At 32.1% G+C, this 20,998-nt stretch overlaps 3 protein-coding genes and 1 long non-coding RNA gene across 9 annotated transcripts; 1 reads left to right on the top strand and 3 right to left on the bottom strand.

Moving 5' to 3' along the window:
* Positions 1 to 26: 26 nt before the first annotated feature.
* On the bottom strand, positions 27 to 6,300 carry LOC143205163 (serine/arginine-rich splicing factor x16). 6 transcript variants are annotated; one of them, XM_076418265.1, is made up of 5 exons: positions 6,108 to 6,300; positions 5,574 to 5,742; positions 5,370 to 5,523; positions 5,147 to 5,311; positions 27 to 1,144 (listed from the first exon to the last, which is right to left on the bottom strand). In XM_076418265.1, the coding sequence occupies exons 2-5, from the start codon at positions 5,737 to 5,739 to the stop codon at positions 1,024 to 1,026; spliced, it is 606 nt and encodes a 201-aa protein (XP_076274380.1). In that variant the 5' UTR covers positions 5,740 to 5,742; positions 6,108 to 6,300; the 3' UTR covers positions 27 to 1,023. The 6 variants fall into 6 exon arrangements, with proteins under 6 accessions (XP_076274380.1, XP_076274382.1, XP_076274381.1 ...); XM_076418267.1 differs by having other exon boundaries at positions 27 to 1,352; positions 6,108 to 6,284; XM_076418266.1 differs by having other exon boundaries at positions 5,574 to 5,794; positions 6,108 to 6,260.
* On the top strand, positions 4,628 to 7,846 carry alc (5'-AMP-activated protein kinase subunit beta-1). Its single transcript, XM_076418260.1, has 6 exons — positions 4,628 to 5,036; positions 6,477 to 6,665; positions 6,720 to 6,791; positions 6,849 to 7,031; positions 7,090 to 7,298; positions 7,464 to 7,846. Exons 1-6 carry the CDS (start codon positions 4,976 to 4,978, stop codon positions 7,608 to 7,610), a joined length of 861 nt encoding a protein of 286 aa, XP_076274375.1. The 5' UTR covers positions 4,628 to 4,975; the 3' UTR covers positions 7,611 to 7,846.
* A 40-nt stretch (positions 7,847 to 7,886) lies between these two features.
* On the bottom strand, positions 7,887 to 16,838 carry LOC143205151 (coiled-coil domain-containing protein 85C). Its single transcript, XM_076418248.1, has 6 exons — positions 15,895 to 16,838; positions 12,118 to 12,301; positions 11,756 to 12,062; positions 8,743 to 8,930; positions 8,558 to 8,686; positions 7,887 to 8,502 (listed from the first exon to the last, which is right to left on the bottom strand). Exons 1-6 carry the CDS (start codon positions 16,440 to 16,442, stop codon positions 8,455 to 8,457), a joined length of 1,404 nt encoding a protein of 467 aa, XP_076274363.1. The 5' UTR covers positions 16,443 to 16,838; the 3' UTR covers positions 7,887 to 8,454.
* Positions 16,839 to 20,029: 3,191 nt separating this feature from the next.
* Positions 20,030 to 20,567, bottom strand: LOC143205172 (uncharacterized). Its single transcript, XR_013007776.1, has 2 exons — positions 20,397 to 20,567; positions 20,030 to 20,333 (listed from the first exon to the last, which is right to left on the bottom strand). It is a non-coding gene; the product is annotated as an uncharacterized LOC143205172 (long non-coding RNA).
* Positions 20,568 to 20,998: the final 431 nt, after the last annotated feature.

The following is a 20,998-nucleotide window of genomic DNA, read 5'->3' on the forward strand; positions in this document are numbered from 1 at the left end:
AACAATGAAATAATAAAACATCAATATTTTACAGAGAACAAACATCTTTATTAAATTCTTTTGGTTCCATTGTTTAAGGTTCATGATCCTATACTAGTTGTATACTAGGCTTTTATAAGAATGTAGTATTTAAATATTTATCTAATGTTCACATATAATAAACAACATATCAGTTTTAATTCCAGCCTATACCGGAATAAATTTATACATTTTTGGTCGCTGCAGATTATGCATAATACAACTGTTAAACGTCAAAGTATTGATAAACACCACTAAGAAACATTTAAGTAACATTTAGGATTGCCAACCATATTTTATAATAATGTTTCAATTAAATTTTGTATAAGAACAAAGTATGCACAAATACTTATAAATATCCGATATGACACTGACATATAAGAAATTAATTTTTTTGCACGAACGGTTGACAACCCTTCAGTGTAAATGCTCTCCATGTTGCCACTATTCACCAAAAATACACTGGTTAGGATTTATTAATCAAATTTTAAGCAAAATAAACAAAAAATATATACAATCAATAAAATATGTACCAGAAGTAATTGTTACAGATTTGAATGCATCATTTGTGGGTGTCAAGAGTACTTTATGGATTACCAATTATTAATATTCAACCATTAGAGTTACTTATTGAAACTTTTAGCTGTAACAGACTTAATTCAATAAATACATGTTGCAATCAAATCTTTAATGTATTATTATAAATAATATATTAAATAAAACAAAAACAATTCGATAAGAAAAATATGTTACTTCATATTGCATTTTTATATAATCTGACCTAACTAAACCTGTAAGTCACACACTTGTGAATATCTTCACGTATACCTATGGATCAAAATAAAAATCGACCAATTTACCTTGCAATATAACTAAATAGTTTGGTGAAGATACCGGCAAGCGTAACAGAACTTGTTTTGGAAACATTACAAACTATCGTTTTTAAACATCATGAAATGTATACATGATTTCATTATAAAAGCCCCCGGTCCCGAATTACCTACCCTAATAACGTTGCCTCCTGTCCGACCGCCTCCTCCTCCCGTAATCGTCGCTATACCTCCTAGAGCGATAAGACCGTCTTCCATAGTCTCGGTCTCGATCGCTCCTCCTTTCTCTTCCGTAACTAAAAAGCATACCAATTTAACCATCGAACGACCCCAGCCATCATCATTTTTCTGAGCAACCATCACTGACATTCCAGCATCGCGTTTCAACCATTCACGTGAGACCAAATAGGGCTCATCGCATCGACTGCATCGAGTGACCATTTTAACCAACGTTTTTTAACCCATACTATGAATAACCAAACCATACAAACTAATACCATGTGCCTGACAAATCACAAAACAACAATTAGGTGATTATCAAAAAAAATGGACGAATGATGTGTGACTGATTATAAGCGTTCTTGATTAATAAACAACGAGAACACATTGCATGTAATTGTGAGTAAAAAAATGTTACCATTAAAGGGGCAGCCCAAACGATACGGCTATAATTAAAATATTTTTATTTACTTGTGTTATCGTTAAAAACACTTAAAGCAGTAACATTTCGAGAATTAATTTTTAAATCAGATTGTAAATAAATAATAATAAAAGTGTGAAGTGTTGTTTGTAATGCGTTTAACAATAATGACGCAAACTTGTGAATAAAAATAGAAAACTGAATTGTTGATAAACTTGATAATTAAATTTCTACCCCTTTAATGGTGTAGTGATAGGTAAAGCAAGACTTAACTTAAAAATAAATAAGTCAATATAACTATAGGTTTTTTTCAATAACAGCAGGTCGATTGAATTAAGAGATATTCTAGGGAATGGAATACGACTTTATATACTTTTACATAGTCATTCATCTCAAAAATAAACCACAGTTAACCTAACATGATTCAATTTTGTTACTGTATAATAGTTAAGTCTTCTCTCCTAATCGTAAACGCTCATGAATGATTAAAGATATGAAAAACTGAGAGAAAGCGAAAATGAAAAGGTGAAACAACTAAAAATATATCAGTATAACTATTAAACCGAATACCTAAACAATGTTTTGATTGTATAGCTATTTCCTTGTGTAATTCGTGTTAAAAATTATGGAATATTTTGTCAACAATCTATAATTTGCTGTCATCGACTCGGTCACCAATTAATATTCGTTATTATCTGACAGTTGAAAAGTTTGTTTACATGTAAATAAAGAAAGTCTATGGAACATTATCATTAATTATTAATATAGAGATACCTGCAATTTTCCACAGTCGAATGTAGTTCTCTTATACCTAACTTACTTATCAAGATCAAATTTTATAAAACCTGTTTAATGTTTCATTATTTTTAGTATTGTGTATTAAAACGTCAATTCTGTCAAATGATGCTACCGGACTACTATAGCAATCTGATGTCAAGTAGAATTATTTTGATTAATTTCTGGGATTCATTTAATTCGCCTACTAGATAAAACGCGACAGCGTATGTAGAGACCTAACATTAGAAATGAACAATAAAATATAAACTCAAAATTAAATTATTCGAAGATAAAACCTTAATAGATGAAGCTCATGACGATATATTAAGGTTTTATTTGACGAAGATATTAAAAAAAAACTAAAGGTACTTCATTTTAAACACCTTTTAATAATTTTTAAAATCGGTATTTTAAATTTATTTATTAAAAAACTTAATTAAGTATAATTTTGGTACTTAATTAGAAATATTCATTAAAATATCCCTAGTTTTTAAAATGTTTGGAGAATATCGATACTTTTTGGGGGTGGAATATAAATATTTTTTCTTAGAGATATCAATATTTTTCCTCAGCTGTCAAAAAAATCGATATTTTTTATAGATATATATTTTTTAAGTACCTTTTACCAACGAGGGTTTATCTGCAGTGCACCTACAGTTTAGCGACTGGCGAGTGATCAACAAATCATCTCAGAAGATATCCGGTCTTAACCAGCTTGGTTACTGGCGTGACTGGGATTATTTTCCTTGTCGGATTTTACACTCTTGCCTAGGGCAATCACAAACATAAATTTACGACCATGTCCCAACAGGATTCGAACCCGCGACTATCGCAAAAGTAGGTAGACCGTCCTGTCTTTACCACTGCGCCAACCAAGCCGGCTCGATATTTTTCATGGTACTCAATATCCCTACTCATGACCCAACAACTCCTTGCACTAGATTTTCGTCAAAATAGCTGGTGCCGTTTCATTATTCCGACATATTTGTTATATCGCGCAACTACAAAAATACGGCTCTGGCAACTGGACTGAGTATTCGAGTGAACGCGGCGTAAGCGTAATTGTGCGTAAGGGCTCGTGTTAAGATTAAATGAAAGGGGTGTAGTTTATTTCACTGTCGTTTTGTATCGCTGCTCAACAAGTCGCCTTTACTTTCCGTAAAATAAAATAGTATTTCAAATTAATAGTTTTAGTTTTCTAAACCCGTTCGTATTTGGTAACTATTCATATACAAGATTCGTTTAAAAGCACTGGATTTATCTATTAGCCAAGAGCATAAGTAAAAAGTATTCTGGCATATATAAAACAATTACACGCTTAGGATTAACCTACGTTCAAGGCTTCCTTGACAGGTTTTGCTTTACGATACTGCGCGTTATCGTGTTGTAAAATCACTCTACTGAGTCTTCTGGCCTATTCCGCACGTTTTTGATAGATGCATGATGTCGTTAGCGTTCACTATTAACTGTTTCAACAGATTTAAAGTATTGAAATCGATCGGCCGGCTTCGCCAGGCGATAACAACTGTTTTTTGCGCTTTCAAAATAAATCCACTTTTCATAACCCGTCACCCTTCGATGCAGAAATAACTTTCGATCATACCTTTGAAACAGCATTTCTTGTGCCACATTTAACGCTTCTGTCAATTGTTTTTTAGTTTGGCTTGGGTCGTCATCCAATAACTCTTGTAGTTTGCATCTTCAAACTTTTTCGGTATACTGGAACATTCTTTGTCTTGGACCGTTCGTCATTTTTGAGTTTTCGAAACCAAGCCCCACATATTTTTAAGGTTTGAGCTTGCTCATGGTTTGTTTCTGCCAGCAAACGATGACTTTCAGAGACTTTTTTCTTTCGATTAAGTAAGAAAAGTAGTGCGCGCCGCAAATGCACCTTTTCAGGCAAAAAACTGAGGTCAGTAGAATAAAATGATATATGTGTCAAATCATAACACTGTATAGCGACAATTGCTATAAAAACCGGTAATGATTTTCCGGTACACCTGCCATAACTACATATTGGAAAATAAGGTGATTCACTCAAAATCTTGTCCGTCCGTAATCGTACCAGGAAGAAGAATGCTACTCTATTAATGCAATAAATTATTCATAATACTCATTAAGAAATTATTCAATTTGGTGCACTATATTATTGCAACGTATTATTTAGGAATCAAATTGTACTCATATCTAATGGCGTGTATCGAAGGACCTTGTTAACCTTCCACTATAAACGTTTTATAAACAACATTATAAAAAAAAATACAGTAATCAATTCCCGACGCAAATCGTCGAACGAAACAACATCATTATCTTGTCATTTATGAAAATAACATCCGACCAGTTGTTACCTTACATTTCGACCGATTCTACTCGACGCCCGTTCAGAGACGAGACCATTCCGCATAATCACACAGATAAAACGAATTCTGTTCTCGATCTTCCTAAACACCGAGCGATCGCTTGGCGACCTTTGCGTTCGTCTAATTGTTTACACAAACAGAATAATATGAATTAAAGATACACTTCACGGTATTTATCACAGTTGTTCAAAATAGCGTCGAGGCTTATAACCGCGTTAATGTACTAATTTAAGTACGTTACAAGCGACATCGCGTTTAAGCGCGATTCTGCTAATTTATTGAGCCCAGTTAAATTTGATTGTTCATGTTTAAACTACTTAAGGCGAGCGTTCCTTACAAGTGATCTAGTTATGTCTGAAGAACAAAAAAACCGAAAACACAATGTGATTTACAAGAGCTTCTCCTTTTATGGTAAGTGTGTGACATTATTTGTATAATAAATTAGAGTAAAATTTTCCATACCCAAATATTTAGATTGTGACAAAATATTCCCAATATTATTATGATGAAGTATAACATACCGATCCTTTCTGTCACTCCCTCCAGTTATTTCCGGACAATATCTATAGAAGTGTCCAGAGTATCCACACTGATAACATCTCATATTGCTGGAATAATAGCGACGCCCCTTCCCTCTTGTTCTTGGCCTAGCATAGGTAACTCTAATACGGCATCCTAAAACTTCCCTGAAACACCTTCCATATTATGTATCTGTATTGAAATTCAAAATTTTATTTTCCCTACGTTCCATCGGTGCCCTTCAAAGCTGCGGCTGCATCCTTTTTATTTTTAAACACAGCAAAACCAAAACATGGGGTGCTATTTGTCATCCATACTTCTATTAATTCACCAAATGGAGAGAACACTTTCTCCAAATCGCTTTTTCTGACATCATCTCCTATAGAAAGATATTAAAACCTCAAAATCAATAACTACATTAAACTTTACCTATATCAGCAATATGTAACCGGTACCCATCAACTTCACTGCTAGCACTTCTAGATCTGGATCGACTTAGTGAAGATGAACTAGCGCTACAAGAACGGCTTTTTTTGCTGCCGCTACTTAAAGAGCGACTGCGACTCTTTGATTTTGATTTGGGGGGACTCTCCATCTTCTAATGTAAAAGTTTTCTCTTACTAATTTTTTAGTTACTCAAAAAATATATTCTAGAATCAATATCAAATTAACTCTCCTAGTAATAATGTGTTATTTATAATGACAGTACCCTTTGACATTTATATGTTGACATTACAACGAGAATTATATATCTACATGATAGTTTGTAAATAAAAATAAAATTGAATTTGGATTAAAATTATTTAATCAAACGTGTCAATATATAAAATAATAATTATAACATAGATTTAGCCAGCGCCTGATTACTCATTTTATTCTATTTCAATATTGTAATGGAATGATAAAATTAATATAGAACTGATATAAATATAATCAATACAAAATGATGGAGTTGAACCTTACCTCCGGAACTGTGACGTTGTAAATATTACTAGTTTTGCAACTTAATTAGTGACAATTTACAACACTTTTTCAAGGTTTTTTGCAATAGTGATTTAAAAAAACAAAAGTCCGTATCCACACGAACTTTACACCCTAGAAGAGAAAAACCTCATTACAAATTGACATTCAAAATAAAATGGCGTAATGTCATTCTTCTTTTATCACATCGACGGTATTATACCTGATTATCATACAAACATATATGTAGCTAACTTCAGACTTCAGTAATCAAGGTTATTTTTGTACATGTCGTAAATATTTAATCATAATAACTATTTTTTTCCAAAATATTAAGTAACAAATTAACTAAAAATAAAATGGGCAATGCAGGTAGCGCGGGTCCACCCAGAGACAGGCAGAAATTAGGCGATATAGCGCCGTCATCACCGATTAAAGAAGGACAAGCCTTTACATTTGATAAAAGACCTGATAAATTAGGCTATCATACCTCCCAAGATGACGAAGAGCTTTATTTTAGTAAACCTGCCGATGGATTTACTAGGCCTAGGGCTAATACCGGTTAAAGAAATACTATCATAGCAATACCAAAATTACTATAAATATATTTTTTAGTGTCTGAAGGAACTACAATAACAAGTAATACTACATCAAATTCAAAGACACCCACAGTATTTCGTTGGGAGGGTAAATATTACAGAAAAAAATTGTAATGCTATATATTTTATAATCATATTTTTATAGGTGGTGGCAAGGATGTTATGCTTTCAGGAACTTTTAGTAATTGGGAAACAATACCAATGGTAAAAAGTCATGGAGATTTTGTTGCTATAGTTGAATTACCAGAAGGAGAACATCAATTTAGATATTATGTGGATGGGGAATGGAAAAATGATCCTCATAGTAAGGTAATAGATGGTAAAACAGGTATGTATATACTTAGAAAGCATTTTTTCACAATTTTAATATAATGTAAATCTTGTAGGTGAAAAGAACAATTTGATAACTGTAAAACAGTCAGATTTTGAGGTATTTCAAGCATTGGCAAAAGATCAAGAAAATGCAAAAGATGATGCCCAAAAAGAGTTTTCACAAGAAATTCCCACTCATAAACCTTGGGATAAAAATAGTGGTCCACCTGTTTTACCACCTCATTTGTTACAAGTTATTCTAAATAAGGATACTCCACTATCGGTAAGTTATTTTAACATTTATACTGTCTATAATTACTGCCCTATAATTGTAAGTTAGTGTATTTTAAATTGTAAATTAAATATAAGCAAAAAAGATTTTAACATTTAGGCAGTCATTTATAGGCAGAATAATTATTTAGATGTCTCTTACTATAAATAATTTTAGTGTGAACCTACATTGTTGCCTGAACCCAATCATGTAATGTTAAACCATCTATATGCCCTTTCCATTAAAGATGGCGTGATGGTTCTTAGTGCCACACACAGATACCGTAAGAAATATGTAACCACACTTTTGTATAAACCAATCTAACTATTTGATATCTGTAGAAATATTGGTATATGTATTGTTATATTAGCTTTCTTAATAATAATTTTAATACCCTTACATCAAAAACATGAATTATATTTATGACATTATCTAAGTAAAACTACCTGTTTCATGTTTGTTGTAAAAACAACCAGTTTTAAATTATTTATTTATTTTATATAACAAGAGATAGATTTTAATGTGTATATATGTATACGAATTAAAATTTTTAAATTGTAGACTGTATTGTTTTGTTGTGAAAGGAATGAAACTGATGAGAAAAATAAAATCATTGTTTATTTGTGCAACAAACAAATATAGGAAAAAAATAAATATCTTGAGGAAAACAGTAATATTTTGGAATTTCTTCTTATAATTATAATTAAGACTACATAATAGATGAAGCAATTAAAAATATGCCACAAGAATGTTTTGATAGGGGTAAGATTAAATTGTCTGGCAGTGAAGTTATTTTAGTTTTGCAACTTAATCTTTTTTATATGAATAAACAATTGCCTATAGGCATTTATTCTAGCCTTGAAACGAGTGATAAAAACAAGAGAAATACTGTTGTAATTAATATTGAGTATTATTTTAAACATTATAATGTACAAATATAATACTGGCCAGAAAATAAAATTACTGTACAAGCTTTCTGAGTTATTAAGACAAATCATACAGTTACTTGTTCTATAATATTTTATACTAGTATGTAAAGACAAGTAATTCTTAAATATCATAGATTTGACGTATATTATAATAGGTTCGAAACAGTCCTTTGCCATACTTATTAATTGCTTTTTTAAATAACTTAACAATTTCAACAGACTTGGCAAGCAAATAATTACTATCGTCTTGAAGCTGGAGGGCCCTCCTCGAGCTTCCTCCAAACAACCTACAAAAAGAAATCCTAGTAAATAACACACTTTTCCCTAATCTGAAAAACATACATTACACATCTCCCATAATAAAGCCTTCTGGCCATCATCCATGTCCTGTTGAGTTGGTGCCTCCTGTCCAGATTCCACTCTTTCAGGAGATCTGGTTTCTCTTTCCAATTGTTCCCTGACTTCAAGAACCTAAACATAAACATTATTAATAATCCATCTAATTATAAATATCGATAAACAGTTACCTGAAGAGCTCTTACTACTGCCTCTGGTCTTCCACTTAGACCTCCCACGGAGGAATCAGGTGGTACGGCTATGCTTGGATCGCCCGAAGTGGCAGCAATTTGGTTAATCTTGTGCGTTAATGATCTTTTGTCGTCTTCCAATTGTTTCACGCGTTGCTCTAAACTTCTCACATATTGCATAATTTGATCTGAAATTCAACATCATATAATTTTATTTTGAAAATAAGTGGTAATGCAACAATACTATTTTTATGTTCGTCTTCTAAATTGAATGAAAGCTTAAAATATAAACGTCTGTCACCACTTAAAAAGGAGCATCTCCCTACAAATATAGTGAAATTACCAGCGGCATATCAACAGTCAACTAAACCAAGCTCCTGGCGAGTCGCTATTGACATGTGTCACCCGATGTTGTCTTGATTACACGCAGTTTCTGTCTAATGGTCAAAGTTGGCCGCTTTTGTGCACAGTACAGATTGGAATTAAGTCTTAGACTGTACGGAGAGCAGCTTATAGTATATGATCCCATCAAACGAGTAATAAAATCTTATCTATGCCAATCCACTGGGGCCACAACCGTTTTCGCTTGACATTGTCGTAAGTGATGCACTTTTCATCGCACTTCAGAAATGGATCGATCGGATTGTTGCGATTCACAGATGGACATCGGACCGTAAATTTATTTTAGCGGTCGTATTCGGAATTTCCATGATTTTATCCTCAGTAATTGGCCTTATAGGCCGTATTGCATTTTTGACATCGAAATTTCCGGAACGGTGAACGAATTTGTACAACTCTTTTAGTGATGTAAATTATAAATTCTATGTTTGATATAAGGATGTTTAATGTTTGTAAATCGGTCGAAGTGCGCTTTCATTGCTGATATATCTTTAATAACCTATGTCGCAGAAGGAACAAAATCAATGAATAGATTTAATAGTTATTTATTAGTTAAAACGTATTGTACTATTTTTTGGTTCCATGGAATAATTATCGTAATGAAAGATGATGAAGATCTTCCAGTTTGTAGGTGATCCTTACATCGTTATAATGTTACTTTAAATATGATTTTATCATTTTTAAAGTCGTGTTAATCAAACACGAAATAACACCTCTTTTATTGAACGCATAACTTACTGAGCAACCTATTTAATATAACATATACATCAGAGTACCAACCTTCAATGTAAGTTAAGTAATAAAATTCCAATAGAAAAAATGAATCATTCCTTTTCAGTCCATACCAATTAACAAGGAATGTGTAACACGGATAATTGGCTAGAGAATAGTTCGTACAATGCCGCGAATACCAAAGGAATTTCATCATTAATACAAAAATTTATCGTTAGAAGAATAATGGCGATCGGCAGTAGTTCTTAAGGTAAACCTCCATAATGCCTTTTTAATTAATAGAACGAAAACAATTTTGAATGAATGATATTATTATTGAAGTCGCCTATTTTTAATAGAAAATATCTCGATTTAGATTAGATCAGATAGTTCCAGTTATTGTAAGTTAATCACAGTTTGTATGAGTAATAAGCGAAAACTGCTAGCGAAAAGTATCTAGTATAAATAAGATTTGTTGATATATACACGGAAGTATTTAAGACATGTACTTGGATCTCTTTTCGAAGAAGGCCATTGGGTTTATCAAGGCGAGAAAACCTGGATGTGTAACAAGTGATAGTTATTCGGTAATTTTATTGACATAAATCGGTGGTGATAACTCTTCGGTTTTATATATAGTTGGGTGTTTTTTTTTAGCAGAAAGGCTTGCCAACGTGACAAAAACCAATTTGCAATTTGTATTATAAATGCGAGTTTGAAACCATAAAAATTAAACAATAGGAGGGGTTTTTAGATAGTCTTAGGCCAATAATGTATTTTCTACTCATTAGCGCTAGGAATATAATTTTTTGTCGTCGATGAAAGTGAGAAATTTCTGTTTATAAATTCTAGGTCATTGTATTTTAATGGACTTTATTATAACCTGTCTTTAGACGTTTTTAGTATTAATATGTAAAATTTCTGATAGTGATGGTTATTTCATAGATATAGTCATATAACTTAGAACTGTTATGACGAATATAAAACATATTATATTGTGGTAATAAAAAGTACTTTCCTGTTTGTTCAGATTCTACTACATTTTGGGTACAGACCAGTGCTATACTATTGCATCCATGAATATTTTAATATCTGTAGTAATAACAAGGTTGTGTATTAGAGGTGTTGGCCACCACCAAAATTTTAGAAAAATAAAAATGGTGATATATATATCCTAAATATTTTAAAGAGCAGTAATATTTTTGATAAACCTTTTAAAAAAATTAAATACCATCAATTTTTTTTAAATATATTTTAAAGTCTCGTTTTACCAATTATGAGTTTATCTGGACTGGGCCTAAAGTTTAACGTGGGCTCCGAACCACGGTCCTCATCATTAAGCCTACCGACTGGCGAGTGACCAACTTTAGAAATCATCCCAGAAGACATCCGGTCTTACCCAGCCTGGTTACTGGCGTGACTGGGATCATTTTCCTTGTCGGATTTTACACTCTTGCCTAGAACATTCAAAAATTTTAAACAATCACAAACATAAATTTACGACCATGCCCCAGCAGGATTCGAACCCGGGGCTATCGCAACAGCAGGAGGACTGTCCCATCGCTTTTACCGCTGCGCCACCAAGCCGGCTAAATACCAATTTTAAAGGTTTATTAAATGACGATGACAGTGTAGTGCGTAGACTCAAACGCAAACTACCATAAGAACTGATTAATAGACACATAGAGTAAAATTTAATAATCTCTAGAATAAGTTAGAATAGTATTTAGAATAAGTTTTAGATTATAAGTCGTACAACAGATCACTTACTGAAGCGATCTTCTACTTGTCAGGATATTTATATTATATAACGGAAATCATATAATAATACTTATTGCCCACGGGCAGATTGTTGAAATTCTAAGAGATTAATAAAAAAAACTTGTTTGATATGATGACTTACCATTAAAAGTACTTCTCTGCCTGGCCAGATTCTCATGTAACAAACGTTCTCTGCTGGCCGATCTTCGCGGTCCATTGGGACTGAACTGTTGGGGAACCGTAGGCTCATCCGCATTTGTACTGCTACTGGATCCATCTCCGTCATCCCGAAGGTTAGTCGTGGCGGTACTGGTACCGCAGGAAGGGCAAATAGTATTTCCGCGTTCTTCGTCCAAATACAAACAGAGCTCCTTAAGCTCTAAATTGTCCTTTATGAGCTCCTGCTGCTTGTTGTCCAATTCCCGAAGCTTGTTTTGATAAGCGCTAACCTATAACGTAAAATGTATCAATGAACGTGAAAATAACGTCGCGCATTGATATTACTTCTTGGCGCATGACACTAGCTGTATATCTGCCAAACCGTTGCCACTCACGCGCAAGTTTTCGCCCTTTTTGTCTGTCATCATCGAGAAAACAGCATAAGTCTCGAAGTTCTTGGTTGTCGTCGGCCAAGTGTTGGTTTTGTTCTTTCAGTGCTCTCAAATCCAACAGTAGGCTCTGCATATGCCTGAAGTTAATTTTCATTCAATTGAAATATATCACACTAGCGACCCGCCCCGGCTTCGCACGGGTGCAATACTGATACTAAATTAAATACACTACAGAAAAAATATGAACGTTGTATATAAAAACATAGCGGCCCGCTCCGACTTTGCACGGGCATAAAATATATATGCCTATGTCACTCAATGAAAACATGATTAAAATCGATCCAGTATTTTTGGTTCATTCATTACTGCCCTTGGCCTGCACGCATTAAATTTGGAGTAAAACAATTCCTCTTCCCCTATACTTACTATGAAGATTTCCTGCTATCTTTGGAATATCTAAATTCATACAATTTTTATTACATTACACATTTTTAAACGCAAATTTAAAATTTGTAAGATCTCCGAAAATATTTGTTTAATTTACATGCTGTAAGGAACCATATTGATCTATATATATTAATTGCACACTGTATTTAAGGTACTTAATTCGATAAGGATTAATGCCGTATTGCTTAAAATAGCTTCGTAAATAAGCCATTTTCTCACGTAAAAAGTAAACAATAAAAATGGTTAATGTGGGTTATCCCTAAAAGATAAACATATACCATCGCGGACTTTTTTGTAGACCTTTTTATGGTGTACAATACTGTAGTACATTAATTTGATCTAACTCGTAGGGTTAGGCAGCGTTTTTGCTAATTGCTAAATAAGCCTAAAAAAATAGGTTAATTTACGACATCACGTTAGAAACCTCTAAAATTAATAGTATATTATGCATGTATTATACATATAAACCTTCCTCTTGAATCACTCTATCTATTGAAAAAAACCGCATCAAAATCCGTTGCGTAGTTTTAAAGATTTAAGCGCACATAGGGATATAGGGACAGAAAAGGCGACTTTGTTTTATACTATGTACTGATGTACAATGTCACTGGTATTGTTTAATAATAATTAATTTTATAGTATATAATATAATAATAGAAAATTAGCAATTATATTATTATTTGATTGCTTTCATTAATTTTTATTGTTTATATTATGGAGTCCATCCGTGTAAGCAATAAAATATCCATTATCTCGATTTCTGACATATTCGGACACTTACAACATACCAGAAATGATGTAATTTGAATACGAATCATGCATTATTAATATCTTCGCCTGGGCTATACTGGGGCCGGTGGAACATTCTTTTCGTTTATATTCCACCCTTGTTTTTCTTATGCAGCACCGAATTGAAGTGTTACAACAACAAAAAAAAAAAAGAAAAGGTGAATTTATTAAAAACAATGACTCATTGGAAAAAACGGTGTTAACATTTTGTCGCACTTTTTGTATGTTACAAACTGTGTGAAGGATTATAAAGATTTGCTATGATATCAGTCACAATTTTAAGAAACACCATACTTTTGTTATTGTAGTCTATTCGAAATAACAGCGAACTCACGTCATCAAGATGTTTAATGTATTGCCTGCCGCAATTTGTAAATTCGTTTTAGAATCAGACAATATTGTCGTTCTCATTTTATTCTAGATAAAAAGTGCTGTCTGATACGTTCGAACATGTAACCGAGTCAGCCTGCAAAAGTCGTTTGGTTGTCAAACGTCCGCAAAATTCTTCAAAATAGTAATAATAATATAATATTAATAATTATAATAACTACAAGTTATAAACCGGCAAACGTAATTTTAACGCTTTGCTTGTTTTAATAAATTTCAAATCCGTGTTTCTTACATACATACTGCAGCGGATTTTATTGAAAATATTTCACGGTCACTAAAATATCTTAACAAATGAAAAATACAATTTTGGATTCACCGAAAAGAATCGGAGATCTTTCGATCTATCAAATACATGAAATGTATGAAAACAGTGAGTAGTTTTTCCAACATAAACATTATTCAATATAATTATTTTATAGCAAACTGTTAGTGTTAACAGAATCCAAAAAAAGGGGGGATGTAGTACATCCCTTCATATACTGTTGGGTAATATATGTTAGGATTTGATATATGTTGAATTGGTGTAAAGATAACCCACGAAATGATCTAATGGAACTTCCAGTTATTGCTTTTAAAACAATAACATTTTTAAAAGTCTATAATAAAATCAAGAAAGACTTATTATTTCAATTTGTGTATTTAGACGAGACTTAGATATTTCAGAATGGGACCAATATACCCAATGGTCACTCATGGTAAGATAATAATAAAAATAGTATTAAGACAATAAAAGTTTATGGAAAAAGGTAATTGTGGGAATAACAATTGATTAGGGTTTATTAATCATAACATTTATTAATAATTAATTAGATATATTGTAGTTAGATATATTAGACATTGAAGAAGAAATTGACAAATGAAGGAATTGTGTTAAATTGTGGAAATGTTAGATAGATTGGAAATTAACAGCTTACTCATTCGTTTGAATAAAACTTTCTGAATATGGGATTATGATTCACTGCTGACATTTTCTGACAGGGTGCTTTCTGTGAGTGAAAACAACTAAAGAGGTGACTATATAATTAATATACCATAACTGTAGAACATCTTATAGTGTGAAAGATTTATGTGCACAGATATGTGGGAAATTGTTCAGAATATACATGAGCATTTGGTTAAATTGTGTGAAGAGAGAAAGAATACTGTTTTGCAGATGTTGTAAATGCATTAGAGATAGTACAGTGATTAAATCTAGTTTTGTCAAGAAAAATGTATATAAGTAGTAAAAGAACAAACTAAAGAGAAATACAGTGATATCAAAATGATTTCAGAAGAAAATAAGAACTATGTGTAAAAGGTAAATATGATTTCGAATGAAAGTAAAATATATTACTTGGATATTCAATATTAACGCGCCTAGAACTCTAACTCATAGGTGGTGTGGAAAAGAGTTCAATGTAAATATAATCACACAACACAACCCTAACCTACAAACTATTATTACTGTGTACTTAATTGTAGTTTTAAGTCCTTCGATAATATATGCGTTAGATATACTATAATGTTAAAATAAATTATATTTGATAACAGTATCTTTTAATTATTTTATTTAGATTAGAATTGTTGCTTGTCAAAGCTAAAATGAACTAAAATTCGGGGTTGATGCGGCAACATTGCGACGTTTTGACGTAACCAATTCAGATGACGTGGGTTCACTGTTTTATTGAACGGAATATATAGTCTATTCAAAGTTTTTTTAGTAACGCGTCATGGATATTTGTGACGTTGAAACATTGCAATGTTGCCGTATCAACTCTGAGTTTTAATTCAGTTTGGCTTTGACATACAAAAAAATTCTAATATAAATAAAATAATTGAACAAAGATGTTATCAAATATAATTTATTTTAACATTATAGTATATATATTGTGTCGACGTCACAAAATTCCAGGACGCATTACTAAAAAAACTTTGAATAGACTATATATTATTGAAGACCAAGCCCAGGCAATACATACAAGCATACATTTTTATGAAAGATATTAGTCATAACTTTTGTAGGTGAATGTCAAAATATAGTATTTGTTTGTTTAACTATATGTTTTAATTGTTTATAAAATCAACTATGCAACTCGCCCCTGTAACCCCAAAAATATGGTTTTACCTGGTCTGATCCTGCACGGACGGGATGATCCTGGGATCGTCGGACTTTCTCACGAATTTCAACATCTCGGGTCTCAGAAACTCGTCCTCGTACCGTACTGCCGGCCGATGCGGCCTCAAATCCTGCCCGCCCTGGGGTACGGATTGCGGCAGGCCCACCGGTACGTTCCGGAAATCGGCGGGATTCACCTGAGGTATTCCAGGCTCGTCCAGCGGCCTCTGTCTGCTGTCGGGCTGATGAACCTGCACCTGGGTGATACGCGTGTGGTCCTCGTTCCTCACGGGCACCGCCTGTGGCGGGTATTGCGCGGGATAGAACTGTTTCTGGTGCTGCGGCACCGGGTAGTACTTCGATGGGTTCAGATTCTGATCGGCGATCTTGGCGGGATAGTGTTTGGTCGCATCCTTCGACGCGGGATGCTTGAGGATGCCCTGGTTGCCCGGGACCGGCGGTGGTTGGTAACGCGGCGGTACCGTACTGCCGGCACCACTTGACGCTTCACCCGTGCTGCTCGTTTTTGCGGTCAAAAACGGTTTTTTGCTGGACATGTTCTAAGCTCATCGATCTAAACACCATTTAAAGAAACCATCGCGTTACCATGACCTCCAAAATGGTACTGGGCCCGTTCGAGTATGTAAATACCTTTTCGGAACGAATGTGGGTCATGTAAGTGGTACGGTTTGATAAATTTCACATCAGTTTTGCATACTAAACGTCCCGAATAGTCAATAACAATAGGACGTTAGCGATAACGCGCGGCCACATAACTATCTGTCACCGGACAAGTCGATCGACAACATCGCTACAAATCGACGAAAACGATTTTCACTCGGGAAAACGCGGATACAATCACGGGAAAAACAAACGTACGCGTCAAATGAACATAAGCAACATGGCCGCGATCTGACTCTGGTTGGCTTTCGAACGTCAGCAGGTAGGTGAGTGGTGGAAGGTATAAGATGTTGAATGCCTGGGTATTGTACTACGTTTTGGGTACGGACAGCTAGCACCAATGCTACATAATTACGTTAATCTTAATATTCCTAGTAACATTATGGTATATCAATAATATATCTCTAATAAATCTCAAATCAATTTTATTACATAAAAATAATTAAGTAAAATAAAGGAACTCACTAAAAATTAAAAATAATCAAACTGAGATTTTCAAGACAAAAAAAACATTTTAAAATAAAATTTGCCTATTTTCAATATTATTTTAACTACTACCAAGTGAAAAATAATAATAAAAAAAGCCTAATAAGTAAATATATATATATATATATATATATATATATATATATATATATATATATATATATATATATATATATATATATATATATATATATATATATATATATATATATATACAGCCGAACGAACATAGAACCTCCTCCTTTTTCAAAGTCTGATACATTTTTCGATTCACAAAAGTCACAAATTTCGATTTATACAAATAAGATAACAAAGGATATGAAACTTGATTATATTTGCAATGTTGCCAGTTGTTGAAAACTATGCGTATATTTGAAGAATATAATATATACATACAATACAGAGAAATTGAATTTTATAGTATTTTTATTGAATATCTTGTAGATTATCTTATGTTGGAGTTTTTTTTAAGAAAAACATTTATTATATGCTACAAAATGTGTAAGTTCAACCAACAATTTTTCTGATGAAATAAAAAAAACTAAAATAACAACACCCAACTGACATTATTTTTAGTTTAGAACGAAGGGATCTAGGATGTCATAGGCTCCACATAAGTTTGCAACTTACGTTATATTATTACGAGAACGTTTGAATGCCTATGATTTGGCTATACAAAATTGCTGATAAAACAATAAAATACTGCTTTTATAAAGTCAAATATTGTCACTTTAGGACAGTTTATGTATTCTTACTACACCTCCCCCCAATTTATGCATTAGAAGTAGAAAATGAAGACAGTGAGAAAGCAGAAAATGTCAATATTCCATGGCTATTTTGATGCTTGAAGTTGATCTCATAAGATCTATAATAGACAAAAAACAAATTTATTTTTCTTAATCCTACATTAGTAGATAATGACTCGATTTTATTTTTCAGTGTTATTTTAGTTTTAAATGCTATTCGAACTGTCACTCGGACCATTATTGGTGCGGATCGACCAAACCCAAATTTAAATCTCTTGAATAGAAATCGCTGGGCGTGGAAATATATGCCTTAGACAATGCCATTAAAAATGTAAAATGGAATAATCATTTGGTTCCAAGTATGGACTGAAATCACAACGACCGTCTTAGGAAGTGATGCAGAGATGTCCCACCGTAATGTTGCAGTTTCTCCTGCATGGGAACGTTTGATTTCGATCTTTTATTCATTGCATAAAATATTTACAATCTACACTTGATTTATCGTCAATAAATTAAAACTACCGTTACGCAAACGGGCAATGAATAATTAGCGAACAAATGTTTACAGTAAACTATGCGTTTTTAATGACCTTTATATTTACGTTCTTGAGTATAAACACGTATTTATTACACTTATGATAACATAAAGTGAAGTACCACCTATTTGAACACTCACAAAAAATCAAGCGTCCACACTCATTAGTATTTAATTTGTTTTACCGGTGTTCACTCATCGTTTTCCCATAGCAAATAAACAAAAACAATCTTTTTGACAGATTCCAGTGAAAGAGCAAAACGTGACAATCTTTATACAGAAAAATGTAGCCACTGACAATTATTGTTATGGCGCCCCTTTATTCCGGTGATTTGTTTAGTTATTCCTAGAAAAACTTACCTGTGGTGTAAGCAGAAATTAGAAAAGGTCAGAATATTTTAAAAAAGGCAAGTAAAATATCGAAACTTTTTATAAAGGATATACCATCGTTTACTTTCCAAAAATAAACCAAAGCTGTTTTATAGTGTCATACAATAAAACAGCACAACTATATCATTTAACAACATTTCTGTAAATCTTTCAAGTTATTTGAATATGAAAAAATATTAGTTTAAAATTATTTGTTTCTTGCTAATTTCCTTTGACAATTAAAAGTGGTTGTGACAGCTGTCTCACGTAAATGCACTGACAGTCTAGACATTATTGCATTAAACTTAATAAAAAGCTATTAAGTTTAAAAATATTTTGACTGCCTCTAAATTTAAATAGGTTGTCTTTCCGGGAAACTTTCATTAAATAATTTAAATTGATTTCTATTCCTTTAATTTTGCCAAGATAATATTTTAATGACTCTGATATTATAACAGAAAATTATCATATATTAAATGTTCCTGTCTGACATAACGTACGTAAATATATGTAACATATCCAATAAAAATTATGGGTTCATATTTTAACACATAATTACAACGATATTCATTATACTACAAACGCAATGTTTCTTGTCCGTATATTTTGTATTATTCTTTTATAGATGATTCAAAATATTAGGTCATAAATACACATTTTACAGTTTTAAATATTCTAATGGCGTTTTCTATTTTTGTATGCTAAATATATCGAAAGCGTTTGCACTATAATGTGCCAATTTATTATTCGGTCAAATAGAGAACCGTAACCGTATTTTAACATATTTTGTTTTATGCAATATTTAGGTAATGTTGGTAAATATAAGACATTTATATTAGAGAATATATAGTAAATTTTTGTGTTTGGAGTATGTGTCGCACGTCCAGCAATATGTCATGCTTTGATAACAGGATACCGAACACGAATTCAGCATATTGCGGCGATGCCAAGATGTGCATTATTTCAGTATAGTATATAAACTATGTATTGATATAACTTATATGTAAACGGTGTTGTAAATATGTCAATTATTTTAACATTTGAATTAATTAAACCAAAGCAATAAATAAAGAAATGTAGTAATTGAACGAAACAATCAAAAAGTTTATTTATAACATTCTTATGGCTTATATAATCTTAATTTAAGTAGTTTTTTAAAGGACTAGGCTAGATGACAAAAATTCACAATCACAAAAATATTGATTTATAGTAATAATATACTATAAAGAGGTTATTAAAAATACATTTATTATTTTACATATTTATTTTAAAATTGACAGTGGGATTAATAAGATTTTACCAAAAATGAAAACAAAGGCAAAATTACTGAAAAACTTTATAATGATAGTTTACAAATATATAAGATGCAGTTGCAAATGTATTCGACAGAGCTACCAAAATATTCATTTTCCATAGTTGATAGTAACTACAACACAAAAAAAGGTTTAAATAATATACATTTCATGATGGATATTTGATTTTCATAAACATTTAGCAGCTTTGCATTGTATTAAATTACATTCGAATTCTGGCATTCGAATCTTGTAGAAACATATACTGACTTCGTGCATACTTGAACGATTAAACCTGTCACATTATATTAAATATAATTCTCTATATTATTTGGTTAACTGAAAACAGAACAAAATTATTAGGACTCATATACACAATAAAACAAATAAACAATGCCTAACCTCAAATGATATCAACAGTGTTATTTACCTCGATATTACATTAATTACACATAATTGAAGGTACTTAAAAATGTAAATATTTACATTCGAATAATCTTATTACTGTGAATAAGTTAGCGACATTCAAAATATACTGGCTGGTTTTCACCTTGCAAGATTATACTGTCTCAGAACGAAAATACAAAAATTCTTTGCGGTTTTTGGCGATATATAATTACATTAATAGCCCTGACATCATCAATATACGATATAAATGTCCAATTATAGCTCAAAATTATTGAAATATTGTATAAATAAGACCTACACCTCCAATGCAACCAAAACAACTACGCTAGCGCATATTTGAAGCATTTTTTCGCGCGTTTAAAATTAAATTATTTCAGACGTCAATTTTCTTTCAAATTGATTTTTTTTTAAGAAAACTTCTATTCCGGGTAAATTAAATACGTATAGAGAATTGCCATAAAGTAGTTTTTCAAAAATAGTCATCCAGCCTATCGTATACTAATAATAACTGTATTATCGTAATAATTATTGTTAGATGTATCAAATATATAGACATTTAAGTAGATACATGAATCGATTTATAATACCGAAATGAG

Source organism: Rhynchophorus ferrugineus, unplaced genomic scaffold (genome assembly GCF_030347505.1).
Source record: "Rhynchophorus ferrugineus isolate W39M unplaced genomic scaffold, kcgeb_rfMv2 rfM11, whole genome shotgun sequence".
In the NCBI taxonomy this organism is placed as follows: Eukaryota; Metazoa; Arthropoda; class Insecta; order Coleoptera; family Curculionidae; genus Rhynchophorus; species Rhynchophorus ferrugineus.

Coding starts and splice junctions, on each gene's coding strand:
- alc (XM_076418260.1), top strand. CDS start 4,976: ATGTCTGAAGAACAAAAAAACCGAAAACACAATGTGATTTACAAGAGC. Junction 6,666..6,719: donor TAGGCCTAGGGCTAATACCG/GTTAAAGAAATA, acceptor TATATTTTTTAG/TGTCTGAAGGAACTACAATA. Junction 7,032..7,089: donor GGTAATAGATGGTAAAACAG/GTATGTATATAC, acceptor TAAATCTTGTAG/GTGAAAAGAACAATTTGATA.
- LOC143205151 (XM_076418248.1), bottom strand. CDS start 16,442: ATGTCCAGCAAAAAACCGTTTTTGACCGCAAAAACGAGCAGCACGGGT. Junction 12,302..15,894: donor TCCGTGCAGGATCAGACCAG/GTAAAACCATAT, acceptor AATTAACTTCAG/GCATATGCAGAGCCTACTGT. Junction 12,063..12,117: donor CTAGTGTCATGCGCCAAGAA/GTAATATCAATG, acceptor TTTACGTTATAG/GTTAGCGCTTATCAAAACAA.
- LOC143205163 (XM_076418265.1), bottom strand. CDS start 5,739: ATGGAGAGTCCCCCCAAATCAAAATCAAAGAGTCGCAGTCGCTCTTTA. Junction 5,312..5,369: donor TTGAAGGGCACCGATGGAAC/GTAGGGAAAATA, acceptor AAGGTGTTTCAG/GGAAGTTTTAGGATGCCGTA. Junction 1,145..5,146: donor GGGAGTGACAGAAAGGATCG/GTATGTTATACT, acceptor TATGCTTTTTAG/TTACGGAAGAGAAAGGAGGA.